This window comes from Epinephelus fuscoguttatus, linkage group LG3, assembly GCF_011397635.1.
Source record: "Epinephelus fuscoguttatus linkage group LG3, E.fuscoguttatus.final_Chr_v1".
NCBI lineage: Eukaryota > Metazoa > Chordata > Actinopteri > Perciformes > Serranidae > Epinephelus > Epinephelus fuscoguttatus.
In genome coordinates, this window is record NC_064754.1 from 35,200,647 (window position 1) to 35,222,959 (window position 22,313).

The 22,313-nt window shown below is 41.1% G+C and overlaps 1 protein-coding gene across 1 annotated transcript; it reads left to right on the plus strand.

Annotated features, from left to right (window-relative positions):
- Positions 1-1,092: 1,092 nt before the first annotated feature.
- evpla (envoplakin a) lies at positions 1,093-21,935 on the plus strand. Its single transcript, XM_049569890.1, has 22 exons — positions 1,093-1,284; positions 6,896-6,995; positions 7,098-7,252; positions 7,735-7,858; positions 9,843-9,974; positions 10,144-10,185; positions 10,583-10,744; positions 10,870-10,977; positions 11,141-11,236; positions 11,402-11,512; positions 13,203-13,349; positions 13,514-13,665; positions 13,763-13,860; positions 14,027-14,199; positions 15,166-15,335; positions 15,611-15,749; positions 15,867-16,060; positions 16,776-16,926; positions 17,039-17,122; positions 17,686-17,793; positions 17,885-17,977; positions 18,111-21,935. Exons 1-22 carry the CDS (start codon positions 1,229-1,231, stop codon positions 21,504-21,506), a joined length of 5,991 nt encoding a protein of 1,996 aa, XP_049425847.1. The 5' UTR covers positions 1,093-1,228; the 3' UTR covers positions 21,507-21,935.
- Positions 21,936-22,313: the final 378 nt, after the last annotated feature.

A 22,313-nucleotide genomic window follows, 5' to 3' on the forward strand; every position in this document is an offset into this window, starting at 1 on the left:
GGCTAGGGAGCTCTCTAACACTCTGGGCCCTTGGGTATGTTCCCAGTAATCCATCCATGGTGTGAACCATGGGCCCAAAGTTCAGGGGCTCCCCTGGCCCTGACCTGCCAAATATTTTTCACGAATAGACACGTAGCGACCAGAAAGAGACTCAAAAGTCCACAAAGAAACACAAAGTGACAACAAAGAGACACAAAACCACGGAGAGATGTATAATGACTATGCAAAACAACAACAAAAAGAGGCTAAACAGCTATTAAGTCTGTGTGTCTTGCTCCTTTGTAGAAGAGATGGTGGTGCCTGCTGCATGTCTGGGCCCAGGGACCCACTGTCTCATATATTACACCCATGGTGTTAACGACCCCTTAATCAAAACGCATTAGGTCACTGACGTCCATTTTTGTGTCAGAGACCTCCATCTGAGAAGATTTTTGTGGTTAGATATGAATAAAACCAGAATTCTATAGCTGTAAACTCCAGTTGAGGAGATAACTGAGAAGGAAGTTAAGCTTGTTATTAGAATTGTCAGTTTTATGACTCTTACATCGGGCTCACCTCTGTAGTAAATTAGATCATGAAAATAAACTACTTCCATTTTTCTGGGGACCCTGTCAAGGGCCACTGGGGGTCCCCGGATACCTGGTTGAAAAGCACTGCCCTACACAGTGAAATATAATGTACCTCAAGTCTTGGATTTAAATTGTTGCATTTTATGCCTTTATTAGATAGTGACAGCAGAGATGACAGGAAACAAGGACAGAGGGAGGGATTAGTAGTGAATACTGTCTGTATTTTAACAAGAGAAATGTTTTGTTCAGAACTCCCTCCAGGAATTTGGTGTCCCTCCAGCACCGTGAAATCTGCATCCATGCAAATTAAAGGCCCCCTGCTCCCTGAGGGAGATCTGAGAGTGTGTCAGGGCCCCGATGAAAAGGAAGGGCAGGACTGAGGGTGAGAGAGAAAGAGAGTGAGCGCAGGGAACAGGTCGGTCCGGTCTTCCTCTGCAAGGTGGATGTCTGGGCGGTGACACACCTGCTAACCTGTCTGGGAGGAGCTGCCAGTGTCAAACACTGCACTGACGTGAATGTGTGTGTGTTTGAGAGGAGCCAAAGGGATAGGAGAGACAGAGTGGGTGCCACAGGGTGAAGAGGACAGAGACGAAGAAGGACTAAGAGACAGAGAGAGATATTCTTGTGGGATCTCTGCCTGACCCACCACGACCTCCAGGATGTTTAAGAAAAGGGACAAGGACAGTACGCTCAAGGGCTCGGGCAAGCTCAGCAAGTGAGTTTATGGACTTCATGAATGTAATGCATGTATGTGTGTGTGTGTGTGTGTGTGTGTGTGTGTGTGATGACAATGTATCTCGGTCATGTCACCCCTCCTCTTGTTCTTCCCCAGCCGAGGACTGTGTCATGTTTCCTGTGCGTGCTGTTGTCCTCTTTCTCTCTGAATGTTGTGACTCCCCTCCTGTGGCCACTATGGCTGGGTTGAAAGTGTGCTCAGGCAGTTTTTTCACTGATTTCGAGTGCTCAGTTATGTCAAAGTTAATCCTCTGGGACAGGGAAAGCTCAATGAGATGTTTGTCAGGCTGTTAACATGGCCCAGAGGTCAGGTTTACTTTGTAAATACGAGGTAAGACAATGTGCTTGAAGACAGGAGGTGGAAGTGGTGAAAATGTGCGTATGACTGGAGGTGAAAATCACAGAGAGAACAAATCTCATCAGTTCTTTGCAACTTGCTTCATCGGGCATGAAAACCCTCAAAAATGTGACATCATGGGCCAAATTACCCCAAATCTGAAGCCAGATTTAGACTGTTGATGGCTGGCAAACAGTGTTGGGGATCATATTTCAGTGAGAGAAAAACTCTGTTCTCTGAGAAGTGTGTGTGATGTGGCTGCTCTGTGTCCTGTCAGGCCTGACTGCTGTTCAAAATGTACAAGTATGTGTCACTAATACGTGTGTATGTGTCACTAGTACGTGTTTCAAAGTTGGTGGGTGGAGGCAGGAGGCTGCTTGCAGCTTGATTAAGAAAAGTTTTAAAAGAGCTTAATTTGTTGTGTAATATGTGATACGTCCTTGTATTAAATTTGAAAGGACAGAGACAGCAGGGAGTCATCAATCTCTACAGTTACTGATCTCACCGCTTTAAATCCTCATTTAAACACACAGCATGTGACAGGACCACCAGTATGTCAGCTGACAGAGAGAATCTGGAGACACACTCAGCTGCTAAAGTGATCCCTAGTGTCCCCTTTTTGTCCCTGTCGTGTGTTGTGTCATGATACTGACGTAGTTTGAGGGGCAGGGGTGACCAGGTGGTTTCACCTCACCCCTGTCCCGGACATGTGGTGTGACTACTGAGGTGTGATGAGGGTTGGGCGGTCTGAACTGCTCTGCAGGTTTCTTTCTCTTAAGTGGGCGTTGGTTCCCAACTGTACTTTACAGTGTGACACAGGGCTGTAACTAATGATTACTGTCATTATTAATATTTGGATTGGGTTTTTTTTTGTTGTTGTTGTTATTGATAAATCATTAATGTGCAAAATGTCAGCAAATCCAGTTCCCATAGTGGTATTTTCCAGGTTTTTGTTTTGTCTTACCAACAGTAAAAACCCATAAATATTTTTTTATCTCAATTAAAATGTTGGAAAACAAAGAGAAGCAGCAAATCCTCACATTTCAGAAGCTGACACCAGCAAATATTGAATTTTAATGATTAATTGATATCAGACTTAATTCTCTATCATCAACAAATAGATTCATCAGCTGACAGATGAATCAGTCCTTAGTTTTCTTGGTTTCACACCAGTAGCAATGTCTAATTTTAAAGATTCACCTGATGTCACAAAATGTTAAGAACCTTTAAATCATTATCATCTATAGAGAGAAACAACATTCACAGGTGACGTGTAGAACACAGTGATGTGTGTGTGTGTGTGTGTGCATACTTGTACATGCTACATAGTGAGGACCAAAGAATGTACTTTAGCAACCGAGTGAGGACAATTTTGCAAAGTGAGGACATTTTGGCCGGTCCTCCCTTTGTTAAAGGCCTGGTTTTAGGGTTCAGGTCAGAATTAAGTTTAGGTTAGGGTGAGACATTTAGTTGTGATGGTTAAAGTTAGAGTAAGGGAAGGGGATTGCATTGTGTCAGTGAGGGTCCTCATAAATCTAGAAGTACAAAAATGTTTGTGTGTGTGTGTGTGTGTGTGTGTGTGTGAAGTGTAAGCATGTGGGTGCTGGTAGCTGTATGAGGGTCGATGACGTGATGCCCATAAGCACTGATGTCAATATCCCAGAGGCAGCCATCTTGTTCTGTCAGTGCAATCTGTCCTTTACATCACAGCTCACGTCGCTTAATAAAGATATTGAGGGTGTGTCGCTGCAGATAACTGTCAGCTTTCGAGGTGAATTGTTCTCTTGGTGGACAGTCATCAGGCAGAACCAGTAACTTGTACATTTACAATAAATGAAATTCCTCTTTGCAGTGTGGAAGCTGCTGAACCTGCTGAGCTGTAACACCGGCTCTGTATTGCTTCAACCTCTTTAAAACCCCAAAATTCAACACATTTAAATTTCACCATACAAACTGTGAGCTGGGAGGAGATTTAAAAGTTGTTTGTGGTGCAAGTTTTGTAATCTTGCAACCAACTCAAAAATGCAGACAAGCCCTTCTAAATTATGTGGGTCATCCAGTTATCCTACTTTCAAGTCAGATCAGCCATAGTTGCAGCTGTCTAGCTATGTTGCTGTGGCCATTCATAAATGCAACAAAATACTCATGTCTTAACTCGTTACATTTTTATTTATATTTTAGCGCATTCTTTGCCTTTACAAGTTGCCATTTAGCTCACCAAACACGAAATATTAAACATACTAAATAAATCAGATTGTTGACATATGTATTCACTTTTCAAACCCGCGTAAGCAGCAATGGTTGCTGAAGGGTTTGACTAAACAAGGCTTTACATAAAGTACACTTTCTCTGGGTAACTGACTACAGGTGCAACAGGTCACCTTACAAACGCCTCATAAACTCCTGTCACCTCCTGACAAGCACCCACTCTGCACCCCAAATCAGAGGAAACACACACTGAAGCACATGCTTGATGCAGATATATGCAGATACGCACCTGTGACCTCTCATTGACCATCACTAATGAAAAAGTGTGTTCATTAACCTGACAGCCAAGATGAAGGAGCCAGAAACACCTCCATCACTTACTCATCATGCCCTCAACAACCTCACCTCCCTCACATCCATAATAGGAAGATGCAATGAAATGAAGTCAGTTACCATACATATACATACATAAACAATTATAACCACCTTTAATTAGAAAAAATGAAAAATATGTAAGGAATAGAAGTCAGTCTTAAATTCAATGAATTTATTTATAGGATGCGTCTTTTGTTTGAGAAGAAAAGACTTTGACTTTTTCATTGCTGTTACACAGTCCAACAACCTGTATCAAGACAGAGACATCCATGTCTGACATGAAGATGTATTAGAAAAGTAAAAAACTGGCAACATAAAACAAACCTTTGATTTATTTTCAGAGAGCACACAAGGTAAGAACACACAAAAAGGATACAAAAGGGCACTTGTACATCCCATTGTCATCGTGCCTCTTCAGTCTATGGTCTGCTGACTCTTGTGGGTTCTTGTCATCATTGTCTCTGTCTTACTTTTTATTTTTCTATTTGTTTGTTTGCTAGCAGAGAGAGCAATATCTCATCACCTCCAGCAGGTCACCAACTCACTGATAAGGCTGTCAGAGCTGGTTTTAACAATTAAACAATAGCACAAGTATTTCTTTGGCTGAAATGGGGAAACGATTATTGTATAAAATGTACATCCTGTGTGTGGGTGTGTGTGTGTGGCGCATACCTGTCTCTCCTGCTGAATGAGCAGGAATAGGGAGGCCATTGTCAGAGCGGCTGCAGAACCAGATCAGCTCGCCGCTCAGTGAGTCAGTGCAGGGGGAGGAACACTGCATTCCTCTGTCGCTCCATCATTAAAGAGCTGCATGGAATTCCACTTAGGCTGTCGTAAATCTGCCTTATGTGACATTTTCTTGTATTCTCCTCAGAGAGACATGACATTGTACTCCAAAGTAGCTTTGGTATGTGGGTTAATAAACAAACAAGGTGCTTGCCAACATTCTTTGGTGCGATGTTACACATCAGCATTATTTCAGAGGTTTAAAGTGAACACATACAAGTTTATTGCTTTAACTTATCATAATGAAAAAATGTTGATTGCACATTGAAACAGCTATAGAATAATGACACCATCAGTGTTTAGATTGGTTTCCTATAAGCCTCACTTTCACTATGCAATTCTGTCTGCCAACGGGTAAGATCTCCCAAAAAATGAAGGCTCAATTTAAGGCACAAAGAAAGTGTAACAACCATTTTGTTACCAAAACAGGAACAGGATAGTACTTTTGTTTTTCCCAGTAGCTATCCCAGTTACCAAAGAGTATCAAACTCTTTGCAGTTCCTATCCCGAGTAGTGGAAATGGCAGACAGTGGAACAACCAAAGTAACTGTGGAAAACAAAATGCAGCATGTCCTGTGTTTTTGGTAGTTGCTAGGCTCAGAGACAAATGGAAAGCATTGTGGTGATCTTTTCAATGACAGCCCCAACAGCGAGGTGGAGGGTTAAAAAAGCTGTCTTTTTCCACTTTAAGTGAATGAATGAGGTCTTTACAGGTTGTAAAATTAGCCTTGTAGCATCACTCAAGGAGAAGCAAGAGTTCAACATGTAAAACATCTTATCACATTTTCAATGAGACGTCGGATGAGAGATATTTGTGTCTTGCAGCTGTGACTTCACTTTAGTTAACCTGATTTTACTGATCAGTTTAATTCATCAAAACTGATAAAATGCAGATGCTGCATATCATCACAACAGAAAGTACTAAGTAATTTGCCACCCCTGGTGTTAAGAAGCAGCTTGCAGGCAGTTTTAATGACCACCTTAAAATGGACACACTTATGGTCTGGAGAAATCAAGCATTGTATTCAATAAGAAAGTTAACCTGTGAGTTTCTCCTTAAACTAGATCCATGTGGAGGAAAACAGCACTAATGAATGAGAAGATTCTATTTGACTACAACATTTACTTCAATCAAAAGTTTGCAAAGTCCTCTAACTGTTCACAAGTTACCACCAAGCTCCTCACACAGAAATTATTAGAAATATATTAGATTGTTACATCATCTCTTAGCTTCAAATCACTCATCGACCAATTATTTAGTTTTATGGGTGTAGCTCATCTCTAACTGCCAGCTAGCCAGTCTCCACCTGTTTTTGTCTGTCTGAAGCGTTGCTTTGCCTTTTCTCAGTGGCATCAACAACACAACCTGTGACTCAGCCACAGTAGAATGGTTAGCATTTAAGGAACGCTTTGGCAGGCATCGGTCAAACAGGCAAACAGGCATCGGTCAGATAATAGGAAAGAGTGCAGAGAGTAAAATGGAAAAATGCCTTAGTACAGATTTTCTCTCGTGGTGTGAGAAAGTATCAAAGACACTCTCAATTTGGTTTCTGAGTGTACACACTCATTCACACTCAATATTCCCTGGTTCAGTCTCAGCACAGTGTGTCTGAAGTCCATTTAAATTTAGAAGCTGTTTTGTCGTCAGTATATCTGATCGAGATAGTTGTCTATCACTGACTGAGTGCCCCTCACGTAGTATGAAACAAGGCAAACTGAAAGGACAGCAGAGCCACCTCTACTGTTAAGTGAGTCTCAGAAACAGAGAATTTGGGTCTGCGTGGAGCACGAAAGGGGAAACACTCAGCTGATTCTCTGTAACATAGGATCTGATCTGAGCTTTCCGCTTCATCTTCCTTTCTGACTCCTTCTCCTCCCCCTGCAGGGCCCAGGCCAGCAGTCTGGCCTTGCTGATCGCCCAGATGCAAAAGAATGCCGACACAGTGGAGAAAGACATCCTCCGGTCTGAGGAGCTCCTCGCTGTGGTGAGAACACACACATACACACTGATGCATCACATTGAAGATCACATTTACTAGCACCCTCCTCTAAAGAAAAAAACCCTTATTGTTATCTTCTTCCACCAGGACGCTGAAAATGACAAGAAAGATCTGCCCTTCCAGCACCAGGCTGAGATATCAGACAAGCTGGGCGAGGCCGAGGGCCTTCTGAAGGACCTCTTCCTGGATGTCGACAAAGCCAAGAAGTACCAACACCACCAGGCCAGAGAGATAGAGAGCGAGTGAGTTGTGACAGAATAAGTACAATGCAGAGGCTACAGTGACTCCGCTGAAGATATAAAAACATTCATTTTTGGCAGCATACAAGACAGTTTACAATAAAGATAAGAAACAAAATGAGCTGAGATTAAGCAAGACAAAGTGACATGATCATTTAAGTGTAAGAACCAAACACACACATTTACAGTCCACAACAGCTCCAGTTGTTTGCCAAAGAGTGCCAACACATCATTGGGTCTCCACCCTAAAGCTAACGCTAATACAAATGGAGGGCCATCAATCTGATTAATTAAATAAGACATGTTATAGAGCAAAATGCATGCAAAAACTGTTACTGTGAAAATAAACCAGCTATTTATTTTTTATTTTTTTTTGCAATTTCTTTGTGATATTATTTATTCTGCATTTATTATTTATTATTATGTCTTAATAAATACTAAGTTCTTGTTTCTTTGCATCTTTTCTTCCCCTCTGGTGACTCCAGTGTCATCCATCTCCACGAGCGCTGGTTGAAGGACTGTGCCTTCTACCGAGACATTTACGAGCAGATTGATGATGTGTCGCTGATGCCCAGAATCAACTGGGGGCCTGTTTTCAATGAGAAACAAGTACGTATAATAACCCTGTCTGCCAAAAAATTCTTTATGTTCTTTGATCTTGAAGTTGGCAGTACTTCATATTTTTCTTATTGTGAAGTATTCAAATATTAACACCAGAACCAACGCTGATGCTATGAACATACCTGTGTGGCCACAGCCTGATATATCTTACATAGCTCCAGTGGTGTAGTGGAGGGTATACGCAGGTATACAGGGTATACCTACCTCTTTTTCTGGCTGTTTACAGTATACCCACCTATCAGCCAAAAAGCCATTGGAATATATAGGAGTGTATACCTGCTTCATCCTCAGTAACCAACTCATGTATCTAGTAGTACATCCACCTCATCAGCCACCACTACACTACTACATAGCTTCCTTGTTCACTGGCCGACATGTTCCTTCATTCCCATAAATTGTAGTTTATTTTGACTCAGTCCCGCATACACCGTCCTGCTGCTCGAAATACAGTGTTAATTTTGACTAGAATTTGCGCTAACTGAAAATTGTAGTTGGTTGAAAGTCACATTTTAGTCTTTTGCTTTGTTTTGTTTTAGTCACAATTTAGTCACTACACCACAGTTTTAATTTTAGTCATAATTTTCTAAGGTTTTGTGAAACTGTAATGGATTTTGGTAATGGATATTTCTTCTGCCAGTAGAAATTCTGATGAGGAGTAAGCAAACTTATAACTATCTGTTTAGTCAGCTAGCTCCATTGACTTTACATGGAGCTAAAAGCAACAGGGGCGCACTGTCAGGAGAAGAAGGCAAATGTTGGGGCCCTAATGGCCATTCATATTGACACATTTTGCAACAACTATAGACCCTCTTAAAAATCTCCTGTAAAGGCACTGAACAGCATATGGCTGGCCCCCCAAACCCCCTGAGTGGGGCCCCTTCTAGCTGCTGAATGACAGCTGGATACCATTAGTTACAACAGTCAGCTAGCCACCTGCAACTGTCACACATACGTTAATCCATCAATGCAATATCGCGAGGCCTCAATGGGCTTCTTTGCCTGAGGCACCCCAGAGTCTAGGAGCAACACTGAGAATTAAAACTGAATTATGTTAAACGTTCACAGAATGAATTGGTGTCTGTGTATGCCTCATAGAAAAAATTTAAAAAATCATCTTTTAGGAGTAGTTTTTAACTGTAAACTCGATTGAATTTAACAATATGTAAATTGCACAAGGCAAGATAATTGCTAATGTGATAGATTAAAAAGAAAAACAATCAATGCTCTGAGATGGCAACCATGCTCTAACATAGGACTGTCTGCCCAAATAGAGCCAACTGTTGCGTCTTGTCTTTATTCGTCTGTGCTAAGTGAACAAAAAATTTTCCTGTACAGTTTTTTGTTAGTAATTTTTTTTAATCTTGTAATCATTACAATTTAGTAATTAAATAAAATGGTGTCAACAAATAGTTATCATTGACAGAATTAAACAATCCTCATTTCCATTCCAAATGTGTATTAATCCACTGCTGAAAATAGTCCCAAACAAATGCAGAATTTACTCCTGTTTCAGTAATGTTTGCTAAAAAGTACAGTACCCACCTGTTTAGGAAAATTACTGAGTCTTTTTTTAAATTTTTTCAGCAACATCAGGGCTTTAGGCTAGAAGTCACAGATAGGGTACAGAGAAGCTGAAAAGAGATGTTGACTGATTTATCTATTTATTTTATAGAATTGGTTGTCAATAAAAAAAATATAGGAAAAAACAGCCTCATCCCTCAAACTTGTTGTAATACATCAAGTTCTACCCCTGCTACCTTTTGCTTTCCTCATAAACAATTTTTTGTGTTTTCAATCAATAAATGACAATGTATTGACTCTACCTACCCTGTAATAAACACATTAGCCAGACCTAAGAGGGTTAAAAGAACACAACTAACTAAGGAGTGCTCACCCTGTCAGACTTGCCCTTTGGTGGTTATTTTGTCTCCACATACCATTAACTGTAGTCCTCCTGCATCTGTGCTCTCAGAAATCAGTGAACTCGGAGGAGTACGGCCCCTCTATGGCGGAACTGGAGAAGCAGGTCGCCGCTCATAACATCCTGCACAAAGAGATCGAGGCCTACAACTCACAGCTCTGCGTCAGCTCTGCAGGCAGCAAGGTGAACACACATGGAAACACTTATTCTGACTGTCTTCACTTGCAGTTTGAACACTTTGTGTTCACCTCAGTAGCTGATCAAAACATTTGGTGTCCTGCTTGCCGTCTGTAATCTTAATGAAAAACCGTTTCCAGCAGCTCATAAGTTATGTTGGTATCTTGTCTTTTAGGATCAATATGTGGCCCTGAAGAAGCAGTACAACAATCTACTGGTGAGTATTGTTCACATGTAATGGCACAGTTTTTATAATTTATATTTGAGTTTGAGTTTGTTGGGAGATCTTTGAGAAATATTTTATCACTTTTTCAAAAGTTCCTTTTTAACCTTTAAGACCCGAGTTTTGTTTTCTTCTGTTCATGTATCGGATTAAATTCTTTGTTATATCATCCTTGTAAATAAAATCACCAAATAACAAAACAAATTTGAGCTAATTATCTCTTCTCCCTAACTGATATGCCATTTTTATTTTTTGTATTATGTATTTTGAACAAGAAATTTGTCAGATTAAGGAAGCCAAAAACTCTTAAGATAGTGTTTAATTTTGACATAAATGTTTAGACTTTTAGAACTTGTCAGGTTTTATTCAGTTTCATTTCCTTTCTCCTCAGGAAAACTCCAAGTGGCGTCGCCACTACCTGAACAGCCTGTACGAATTCGTGCATGGCTGTGAAAAGGAGGTGGGCTTCCTTAAGGACGAACAAGATAAGATCAAAAAGCAGGACTGGAGTGACCACATGGTGGACCCACCTGACATCCGCAGGCAGTATGAGGTCAGGATTAACTAGTGAAACATTAAAACTATTGTGTTGCTTGTTCAGAATGATCCAAAGTGAGTTAGTTCCTACTTGGATAGCTTAACACGTAACTATTGTCACTTTGATTTGATCTCAATCAGAACTTTAAGAACAACAGCCTGCTGTCCCATGAGAGTGAGGTGAACAAAATCCAGGATGAAGGAGAAAGACTTATTGGACTGAAGCACCCTGCCAGTGGCACAATAGAGGTTGGTCTCATTACCCAGAAGACACTGCTTTCAACACAAGGGCAAAGCTTAAGAGCCCAGAGTCCTAACTTTAAAAGTGTCATGAACTTTAAACCTTTAAACTCGTTTGGATGCCACTTAAATCCAGGTTAAGTTAACTCATAACATGATGTTCCATCTCCAGGCTCAGAAAGATGCTGTTCGAAACGAGTGGCAGAAATTTCTCAATCTCTGCATTTGTCAAGAGACACACCTGGACAATGTGGAGGAATACAAGAAGGTAAATATGGGACATCATACGCCACAGTCTGTCATTACGACAATCTGAATTTGAGTTTGTGTGAAAAGATGTGCATTTTCCATCTCTTTGTCTGAATACGTCTCCCTGCAGGTGACACATTCAGGATTCATACAATTAAAAAAATGTTTTTGTGCTATGTTTCAGTACCAACTGGAGGCTGAGCAGCTGTCAGAGAACCTGACCAAACTCAACAACAGCCTGGACCCCAAGTCCCTCAACAAGATGAGCAACTCAGAGAAAGTGCTGCAGCTCGAGGTACAGAGCAGCTTTTATAGTCCTTATCACAGAGACAGAATGAAAGACTGCAAGTTGATGTACATTGGAAATTCAAGTTGCACCTCCCTATGGGAACAAACACTAAAGCAGCCATTGCTCTTATTTCAGATAGTTATATGAAGAAGTGATGGGTGATGACAAGATGGTTCTTAGTTTTAATATGGAGCAAAGCACACAAAGGAAAAATCTATATGGCTCTTTTTATGTTATTATTGTATTGTATGTTTTGTGTTTTTATAACTACCCATAGTGTTTTTCTGGAACATATTTCTTTATATGTTGTTCTTCTTTTCTATTTTTATTTTCGATGAGTTTATTTGACAGGACCATAAATTGGTACCTGTGGTCCCGTCACACACACAATTTAAAAAAAAAAAAAAATAGAATAAAACAATGTATCTCACAGACATACACTGTAAAACAATTTGTTTTAACTTAAAATGGTTTGTGTCCAAGCTGTCTGAAAAATTTAAGTTAAGTTTAGTTAAATTTAAGTTGAGTCAACTTAAAATTCTGAGGCAGCCTGGAGGCTAAACCTAACTACATTAAAACAAATAGCTTCTCTTTACAGTGTAGGCAGAGATTTCAGGGGGGACACGCAGGGGACATGTCCCCCTCAATATTTAGAACATGTACATTTGTCACCAAATTAAAAAACATAAGAGTAGAATAATACTTTTTTGTTGAAATTAAAGACAAATCCACCAGAAATTAATGCAGAAAAAATATAAATTTGAGCATAAAAATTCACCAGAATGCAGAAAATTAAGGCCTTGATGCCCCACCCCCTTTTTATGTGTCCCCTCAGTGTTGAAGCAAGCCTATGCCCTTGTCCATGCACCGCATGATAAATATACCACTACTAAATTACGCCACATTCTTTTTTTTCAGAATTTATTTATTTTTTCATATTAATTTGTATTTGCTTTTATTTAGCTCTGTATCTCACTCCCTCCCCTCAGTTTTAAAGAGATAATTCTTTACACCCGCCACAGACTTATGATTGTCTTTTACAGTGGGGACAGGTGATCTTTAGGGGAGACAGCAGGTCAAAAGTATGTGCCACACAGAAGTGGTACACATCATCTAAAAAGCAGGGAACCTAAAGATTATTTTGAGATGCAGCTCAGCAGCACTGTGTGTCAGGGTTTTCTAGTCATCCATCTGTCATAAACAATGTGTTTTGGTGAGGCCCCTCTTCAAAAAAAAAAAAAAAAAAGGTCTCACAATTGGCAGCAGAAATTTTGGGGTTGATACCATTTGTTTTACAGATTTGGTGCTAAATTTAAGCAGTTTTGACCGCTTGAGCATGACATGGTTGACACCAATGACGTTGTTAGTTCATCACTCCAGCTTCAAATCTCAGCCAGTTACAGCCTCTGAAAGACAGTAATGTCAGCCAAATTCAGTGGGTTACTCCAACAGTTAACAACACATTTATCAGGTGTCCCAAAGTTTAAAAATGAGACATAGAAACATGATGTAGGATATTTCAATATTGTTTTGCACACTCTGAGCACAAAAACATGCATTAAACAATCATTACAGATGCATGTTTGACATAATGTGATTCAGTCTTAATTCTTCAGTGATGTATAAGATGAGGACTTGATGCTATCTACCATGAGATGAGTAGTTTTAAGATATCCCTGTGTCTGTTTCCCTCCAGGCCGAAGAGACAGCTGTAGAAAACAGCGAAAAGCTGCTGGCAGACCTGAGGAGACGCAGCACCGCCATCGCTCCTCTGAAGCTACGACGCAACGCCCCCAATAGACCCATCACAGTGGAGTCCCTGTGTGACTGGGAGACAGATAAGGTGGAGCCTCTTATCCTTGAATTGTTATCACAGAACAAAGAAAAGGCAGACGCTGTCAAATATCTACAACTGGGGTGTTTCACTTCAGGCACTCTTATTCCTACGCACTGATGCTTCCCATCTAAACTTTTTGGACATGTATTTCATTTATTATTATCACCTAGGATTCTCTGGAAAGAGGTGAGAAGTTCACCCTGAAATCCAACTCAGACGAGAACTGGGATGTTACTTCCACAAATGGGGCAACAAAAACCTTCCCGGGAGTCTGCTTTCAGATCCCTCCACCTGACCCTGAGGCCATTGACAAAGTGGACCTGTAAGTACTGCAAGGTTGTATTACTATTCAGCTACAATAAACAATGCAATAATATGTCTGTGATACTGTTTTCATTCACCTTTTTTCAATTCATCAGGTTAGGACGTGAACTGGCAGATATCAAGAAGAGAAGAGCTGCTCTGGCGACATCCCTGAAGAACAACAAAGCCGAGAGCTCCAGGGCCCTACAATCAGGTCTTTGTCCATAAATTAAATCCTTAAATATCCTAATTATAAGGCACGGTTGGTTCTATAAACCATGAGGGATATTTACAACCAGTTGCACAAATTGTTTTTCATTTTTATCTCAGGGCCACATCAGATCAGGCAATCAATTAACATCTCCTGTTTCCTCATTCAGCCCCAGTGTCCTCTGGCCCACCGGATCCCAAAGTGACAGCCCTGGCTCAGCAGCTGGACAAGCTGGACGGTGACCTGGCCAACGCTGAGGAGAGCATGCTGAGTCGCCTGCGAGCCCCGCTAAACCCTGCTGACCCTGCTGGAGATCTGGCCAGGAGGCTGAGGGAACAGGAGGTGAGAGGAATGAAGTCAAGTCAAAAGCCATGAAGGGAGAAACTATAGAGACCAAAATATTTTTTTGTTCCAGGCTGGAAATTTGTTTATTTCTGCTGTAATGTTGAACATTTTAACATGGGGTTCTATGGGGATTGGCTTGCTTCTGGAGCCAGCCTCAAGTGGTCATTCAAAAAACTGCAGTTTTTGGCACTTTCGTGATGGCTTCTTTTTTTTTTAGCCCTGGAGGTTGCTACTTGATTAACACTTCATTTTTGGAGCTAAGGTTGCATGTTTCTTCCCTTTATTCCTTTAGTCAGTGCTTTAGGTTAAGGTGAAACAATCCCAAATTTATCAAATTCCATTGCTCATGGTGTCTTTTAAGGAGCCATGGATACACTGGGTGATGATATTGCAGAAACTAGAAAAGCCTCTGAAACATTTTAGATCATGAGGTGTTTATTTTTTAAGTTACGTTTTATCAAGGTGGAATTATAAATGATTTGATATCTGATATTTGATGACACTAGGCTTGGGTGGTATCTATTTTTTCATACTTTTATACCCTACTACTTTACCAGGCTATATGATGTATGTATAAGATGGTAGTAGTGTGCAGCACTGTTCCAACAATCACCAGCTCTGGTTTGGTTGAAATAAACCCTTAATTTACCAAGTTAGATGTGAAAATGTGCCTTTTTTCCCTGTGGTCTCTCTTGGCAGTTTAAACTGTTTGCAGTCCTGTAGCGTTATCCCCACCACTCAGGTCTCCATGCCTGTCAGTTAAGCTGCCTGTTCCACCAGTACAGAACTCTGGTGATGAGTTTTATAGAAAAAGCCTGAAAATTTGAGTGTAGGCTATTTAAAAAATAATGTGTTTTTTTAAATACCCTGGTATACCATAATAACGTGATACCGCCCAAGCCTAGATGACACCCTACAGTAGTGAGTGCAAATATCTGAAGTGTCTACATGTGTCCCTTACAGGAAGCTAGCAGGGCTCTGAAGGCTCTGGAGCAGCAGAAGCAGGCAGCTCAGGCTGACCTGCAGCCGCTGCTGTCCAAAGATCCCAGCAATTCCGCACTGCCACTCAAACTGAGCGCTGCCAACAACAAGGCTGACAGCATCGCAGAACTTGCTGATCTTTACACCAAGAAGTAAGCGTAGCCTAAGTTTTGTTTGGGAAGCCGTATTTTTGCAGTAACGTGATGTAAGGGTTTTTGTCTCTAATGAAAATATGACAATCCCTGTTTTAAACAGCAAATTCAACTTTTCCCTATTATTTACATAAAAGCATTAACACCTGTCATATTTTATAGGCATACATCTGTCCACCTTTGTTGAGCTCTGCTACTGAACTAAATAATCTCAGTACATTTATCAATGTATTCAATGTAATTCATATTCAATGTATTTATTTATTTATTTTCAGAGCAAATGCATCTCTCAATCTGGAGAGGCAGATTAAGAAGGTGGATGGCCTCGTCTCTGGGTTTGAGAAAAATCTGAGTGACGATGGTCCAATCCCTGATGTGCCAAATGCAATCCAAACCCGTGCTGATGACCTTCAGGTGAGGAAATCTGCATTTAAAGTCTAACCTCTACCACATAAAAGGGGATTCTCTTTCACATAGATTTAACTTTGATCTGACAGATTTCAAAATGCATGTCTCCTTTGCTGTATTCAGTACCAGCGAAAGGCCGTGGCAGCGGCTCAGGACGACATGAAGAAGCTGGGTCAGGATCTGGAGACCACAGAGCAGCTGTGCAGCTCTCTGCAGCAGGGCTACCAGGAGTACTGCCCTGACATCCCACGCCAGAGAGCAGAGGTCAAGCAGCTGCAGAATCGCTACACAAATGTGGCCAACCAGCTGAAATACAGGTGAGAATTAACACTATGAACAAATCAGGTCAAACTGGTCCCCAAAGGAGTCGCAAGTTAAAATATGAGAGGAACATATAAGAAGAGGAACAAAACATATTACAAAATTACTTTTGCTTTGAATTAAACCCTTTTTTTAATAATCATTTATTTATTTTGTGAAATCCAAATAATTTTGACTCTTCAGCCTAACAAAAAATATTCAAATGAAACAGGGACAGTGTTTGACAAATATGCATTCCCTAGTGGAGTGACACTCAACTTAGGGCCCATGGGCCAAAGTTGGCACATGACAGGGGTGCGCCAACCACTTTCTAATTTACAATGAAAATCAATTGATTCACATTTGGATTTTTGTGTACTGCTTGTAAATAAGGTACATGCTTAAAAAAATAGCATCAAAATAGAGCTCTTTTGTTGTTGCTTTGTTTAAAAAACAATTATCATTGCCAATAAAAGGATTATGTTGATCCATATTTTGCAGAATTTTTCATTACATTTAAACTACATACATACAGTAGCATACATGAAGAAAGCCATATCCACTGATATGATATGGTCTGGCAGAGGTTTGAGCTAATTATGCCTCAGATATAAATATATTTTAGGAAAAGGCACGAAAGAAAACAAAACATTTGAATGTGAAAATACCATAATACAGAGCTTTTAAAAAGTCAGTTCTTTAATTGTCTGTTCTATGGATTTTTTCTCTCAGAGAAAACATCTTACAAGAAGCTGCAACCAAGAACCAAGAGTACCAGAGCACGTCCAAATCCCTGAAGTCCTTCCTGGACAACCTGCCGCAAGACCAGGTTAACTACAATGATGATGTGTCCCAGGTCACTGCTAGGCAGAGCTCCCAAGAGGTGAGGTTATATATACATATGCTTTGTTCTATGTAAACCAAAAAGAAAAAAAACTATTATTAAATGATTTTAATAACTCAGTGATTAACATCTGTTACACTTTTTACCACAGAGGGTGATGGATGATCTGAAGAGGAAGGGAGATGACATGAACAGAGTGACTGGCCTGTCTCAAGACCTGCAGAGTCTACTCAATGTAAGACTCAAATGGATTATAATTCAATGCTCTAAAATATTACTAAGAGAGTATATGGGTGATTCTAGGCATTTTATATTAAGTAAAAATACCTACTGTTACCATCAGTTATGTCACCATTTTATCACATTTTTAATTCATGGTTTTTCAATTCAAATATTTGCAAATAGTCAACAAATGGGAAAACAGTGACTGTATATAGTCACTATAAGATAGCAAACCTATTGTCTTCACTTAGAGACCAACTGGCACACACAGATGTCAGTCATGACGTCAGACCCCCTCTTTATAGCATCAAATGACTGGTTGTAACCAAAATTATGAGAAAAACAAATCACTTGTAAATACATCTGCATAATAAGAAATATCTAGAAAGACAGAAACCATGGGAAAAATTCATTTGACGTGTACTTTGATCTTTTAGTTTGGGCCATGTCTCATTCTCTAACATGGCGGGGGTGATTGAGATATTTTGGCTTAATTTCAATGTGAGAAAATAGGCATTCTTGATTAACTCAGTAAATTACTTTGTGCTCAACACCTAACTCTTCATGTATGTGTAGGAATATGAGACCAACGTTGACAGATACAACAGTGCACTTGAGGACGCTGGAGCCACTGTATCCCAGAAATCTAGTATGCCAACAATGGCTGATGCTCTTCAGAGAGAGGTAACTCCTATGTTTTTAACACAAGTATGTTCAGAATGTGTTACATTTATTAAAAAATCAAGGTGGCTGATGGTTTGCTCTCTTGTTACAGGAAAAAGATCTGGTCAACCGTTACGCAAAAGCATCTGCTGAAAATGCTCAACGCCAAAAACAGATGGACTTGGCTAAGAATCTCATTGCACTAGTAAGAAACCAAGTCATGAATTAAACATCATTTATATTTTATAGTGACCTCTTCGCTATAAAATATCTTCTCCATAAAGCTATGTCACAAAACAAATCAGTGTCATTCAATTCATTTGCTTTTCTTGCTGCAGAATGAAGAGAAAGTGCAGCTGGTGGCACAGCAACAAGTTCAGCTTGAAAGCCAGCAAAGGAGTTCTTTTGAGCTAAACAGTCTGTTAAAAGACCTGGACGAAGAGAAGGACAGGAAAACTCGTGCTGAGATAGAAATGAGAACCTTTAAAGACAGGCTGATGTCATTGAAGAATCGCAGAGGAGTGGAGCGCATTGAGGAGAAAGAAGTACTGGAGTACTTTCGCGACCCAAAACTGGAAAGTGATTTAGTTGATCTGCAGAGGAAACTGCAGGAAGAGTTGCTGAAACGTAGCACCACCCACACTGAGATTGAGGTGATTAACAAGAAAATCACAACCATGGAGGACACCCTCAAAAACACTCCACCCAAACTGGTGACCAGAGAGGTGACAGAGTATGAAAGAGATCCTCAGCTGGATGTAGATGCCGCTAAGACAAGAGACGAGATAGCAAGGATGAAAGATGAAATTCGAGTGAGAGATGGGGAGCATATTCAGATGAGGACAGAAGTTACGATTCTCCAGCAGAAGAGACCAACCATCAAAGAGAGGGTGGTGAAGAAGGAAGTGGTAAAGGTGGAACAGGACCCAGAGATGGTAAAAGCAGTGCGTACATTCGAGACGGAAATCTCTGAAGAGAACAACAAGATTAAGCTCATCAATGATTCAATCTTCCAGACAAGAGGCCAGATTAATGCAATTGAGAGACTGATTCCTAACATTCAGCCCAAGATCATCACTAAAGAAGTGAAAAAGATTGAACAAGACCCTGAACTCATCAATGAATCTAAGAGAATTCGAACAGGCATAGAGGAAGAAAGGATTGAAAACGACTCTTTGTGCAGAGAGTTGAAGGAGCTCCACAGCCGCTACCGAGAAGTTCAAGACTGGAAGCCAAAAATTGAGGTGAAGGAAATCATTAATGAGATCTACAGGATTGACCCGAATACAGAGATGGAGATAATGCGGCTCAGGAAAGATATACAAGACACCAACAGGCAACGTTCTGATATGGACAGAGAGCTCACAGAGGTCACGACAAATGTGAACATCCTTCGTTCTGAGAAGCCCATTGTGGAGATGAAGGAAGTTGTCAAAGAGGTGGTTAAGGAAGAAAGAAGCCCTGAAAATGAGAGAGAGATTCAGAGGCTAAAAGATCAGGTGAACTATTTACGCACCACTTACGACTCCCTCCAGGACCAGGTGAGAGTGCTCAGGAGAGACAGAGATGAATGGAAGGCTGAAAAGTCCAAGATAGAGACCAAAGTTGTCACAAGAGATGTCATCAAGTATGAAGCTGATCCTCTGTTGGAGAAAGAAGCTGAACGCTTGAGAAAAAATGTGCGGGAGGAGGCACAACTGCGGCGCAGCATTGAGGAGATGGTGTTTGATCTCCAAAACAACTACATCCTGTTGGAGAGACAGAAACCTGAGGAGAAAGTGGTTGTGCAGGAGGTTGTGCGTCTACAGAAGGACCCAAGGCAGTTAGCCGTGCATGAGAGGCTCAGCAGGAGCCTGGATGAAGAAGTAATGTCCCGGCGTCAGATAAACCTAGAGCTGCAGCAACTAAGAACAAAGCTAGAAGATAAAGAGAGGATCCTCAGAGAAAGCGAAGAGCGCCAAAAGAGGATTCAAGCTGAGTTTGAACTCAAAGAGATTCGACTGCGCATCACACAGCTGGAAAATGCCCCACCTCCTGTTGAGGAAAGTATTATTGTCGAGGAGGTACTGAAGGTTGAGAGAGACCCAAAACTGGAGAGGCTGACAAGCAATGTTCGGTCAGACATGGACAAGGAAACCAGCGATATTCTGCGTATCCAAAGAGACATCCGTAACATCACTCTGAAGCTTGAGATCCTGCAGAAGGAGAAGACTAGTGAGAGGACAGTGTACAAAGAGGTTGTCCGTGTTGAGAAAGACCAGGCTGTTGAAGCCGAGAGGGATCGCCTGAGGGAACAGGTGTCGCAGAGTAAATTTGCCAGACAGGACTTGGAAGATGAAATCAGACGTCTCAATGATAAAATCAACCTCCTGAAGGGCAGCAAATCCAGCTCTTCAAGAGAGGAGGCTACCCTCAATTCAACCATAGATAACTTGCAGAGGGAGAGGGACAACCTCACTCGGGAGCTCAGGACACTCGAGGCCACAAGACATGACATCAGCCTGACTTACCAGCAGCAGACCAAGCTAGTGAGTGAGAGAACACATATGAGCAGGCAGAGGAGCCTTAAGATGGAGTCTGACGTTCAACGTCTGGAGAGGGAGATCCTGGAAGAAAAAGACAAGATCCATCAGCGCGACAGCACCCTCAGGGATCTTGTGCTGAACCTGCAAAAAGAGGAGCATGCAGAGACAAGGACCAAAGAGACCAATGTCTCCACCAAAATCACCATTCTGGATCCAGATACAGGCAAAGACATGTCCCCTTATGATGCCCTCCTGCAGGGCCTGATTGATCGTCAACAGTACATTCATCTGCAGGAGCTGGAGTGTGACTGGGAGGAGATCACTTCCTTAGGGCCTGATGGGGAGACATCTCTACTGCAGGATCGCAAGAGTGGAAAGCAGTACTCGATTAAAGATGCCCTGAAGGAAGGCCGGCTGACAGAGTATGATGTACAACAGTACAAAAAAGGCAAGATTCCCATCTCAGAGTTTGCCTTGCTGGTTGCCGGTGAGAATAAGAAGCAACCCAAGTTCAACTCACTCATCCCAAAGACCACTACAGCAGTTAACGCAGCCCCCTCAGACCCCTCCAAAGAAGTCAACCCAGTTGCTGGAGTAATAGATACAAACACTGACACCTGCTATACAATACGCAGCGCCACCCTGCGTAAACTGATTGACCCCACCACTGCCCAAAAACTTCTTGAGGCTCAGGCATCAACAGGTGGTGTCATTGACATCAGCAATGGTCAGAGATACACAGTTCACAAGGCAGCATCCAGAGGCCTCATTGACGAAAGTCATCTCCAAAGGCTACTCAATGCACAAAAGGCCTTTACTGGTGTTGAAGATCCCATGACCAGAGAGTGTTTGTCTGTGGGAGAAGCTGTTCAGAAAGGCTGGATGCCAAAGGAAACTGCCATGCGCTACATGGAGGCACAGCATCTGACAGGAGGACTGGTCAATCCTGTTACTGGCCGCAGAGTTAACGTCTTTGATGCCCTTGGGTCCAAAATGATCGACAGTGGAATGATGAGGGAGCTGCAGGCCGAGACAACCTACACCAAGGATATTGTTGACCCAATCACAAAGGAGAAGATCAGCTACAAACAAGCTCTGGATCGCTGTAAGAAAGACCCAGTGTCAGGCTTACCAATGCTACCCGCCTCCTCCAAAGAATCTGGTTACACTCCAACGTACAACTCAACTAATAGATATGCAAGATTCTAGATATGTTTACAACATCGTTGGAGTTATCTGTTCTGTGGTGTGCTGTGGTAAAACATGTACTATTAGATTATGGGAAATCCATACATTAATTACAATATAGGCTACATTTTGACTCAGGAAAAGTCTTCTACTGCAAAGCTTTCTATCTAGCCAAAGTGACTGCTGCTGTGTTGCCTTTGTTTACCAAACATGTCTGATGTGGGCAGATTTATTTTTGATTTAATTTAAAAGCAGAGAATATAAATGCAGTTTATCTTTGATATTATTGTGTTATTAAGGATACTGGGACATGGTGCAATGCTTTTACAAAGATTGATTTGACTCTGTAATACTCATGGGCTATCCTTGACACTGTTGACTTTAAATTCAATCTTGTTTGATACTTTATGAAGAAACTAATATCAATAAATTTAAATTATAACAGTTAAAGAGCATGGACTTCATTATTTCACTTTCACTTTCAGTGCTTTGTGTAGTCTTTATAAATAAAATGGTTTTCAATGTTTAATTTCAAGAATAAAATACCACATTCAACCTTATTTTAAGAACCCGGTTAAAACATAAAAAATGGGTGGCTTTTACCACAGCTTCCCATTTCATGCACCTGAAAGGCACCACATGTGTGCCAGGAGGAAGAGGGTGTGTTCCTCAACTGATCCAAACAGCAAATACTTGGCACCGCTCCATCTATACCCCTTTTCCATCAACACGGAATGGGTTCTGTTCCAGTTCCTGCACCTAATTTTGAACCATTCGGAGCATTTCCACCAAAGATAATTTGGTTCAAAACCCAAAAGGTTGGTTCAC

Coding starts and splice junctions, on each gene's coding strand:
- evpla (XM_049569890.1), top strand. CDS start 1,229: ATGTTTAAGAAAAGGGACAAGGACAGTACGCTCAAGGGCTCGGGCAAG. Junction 7,253..7,734: donor GCCAGAGAGATAGAGAGCGA/GTGAGTTGTGAC, acceptor TGGTGACTCCAG/TGTCATCCATCTCCACGAGC. Junction 11,513..13,202: donor AGAAAGTGCTGCAGCTCGAG/GTACAGAGCAGC, acceptor GTTTCCCTCCAG/GCCGAAGAGACAGCTGTAGA.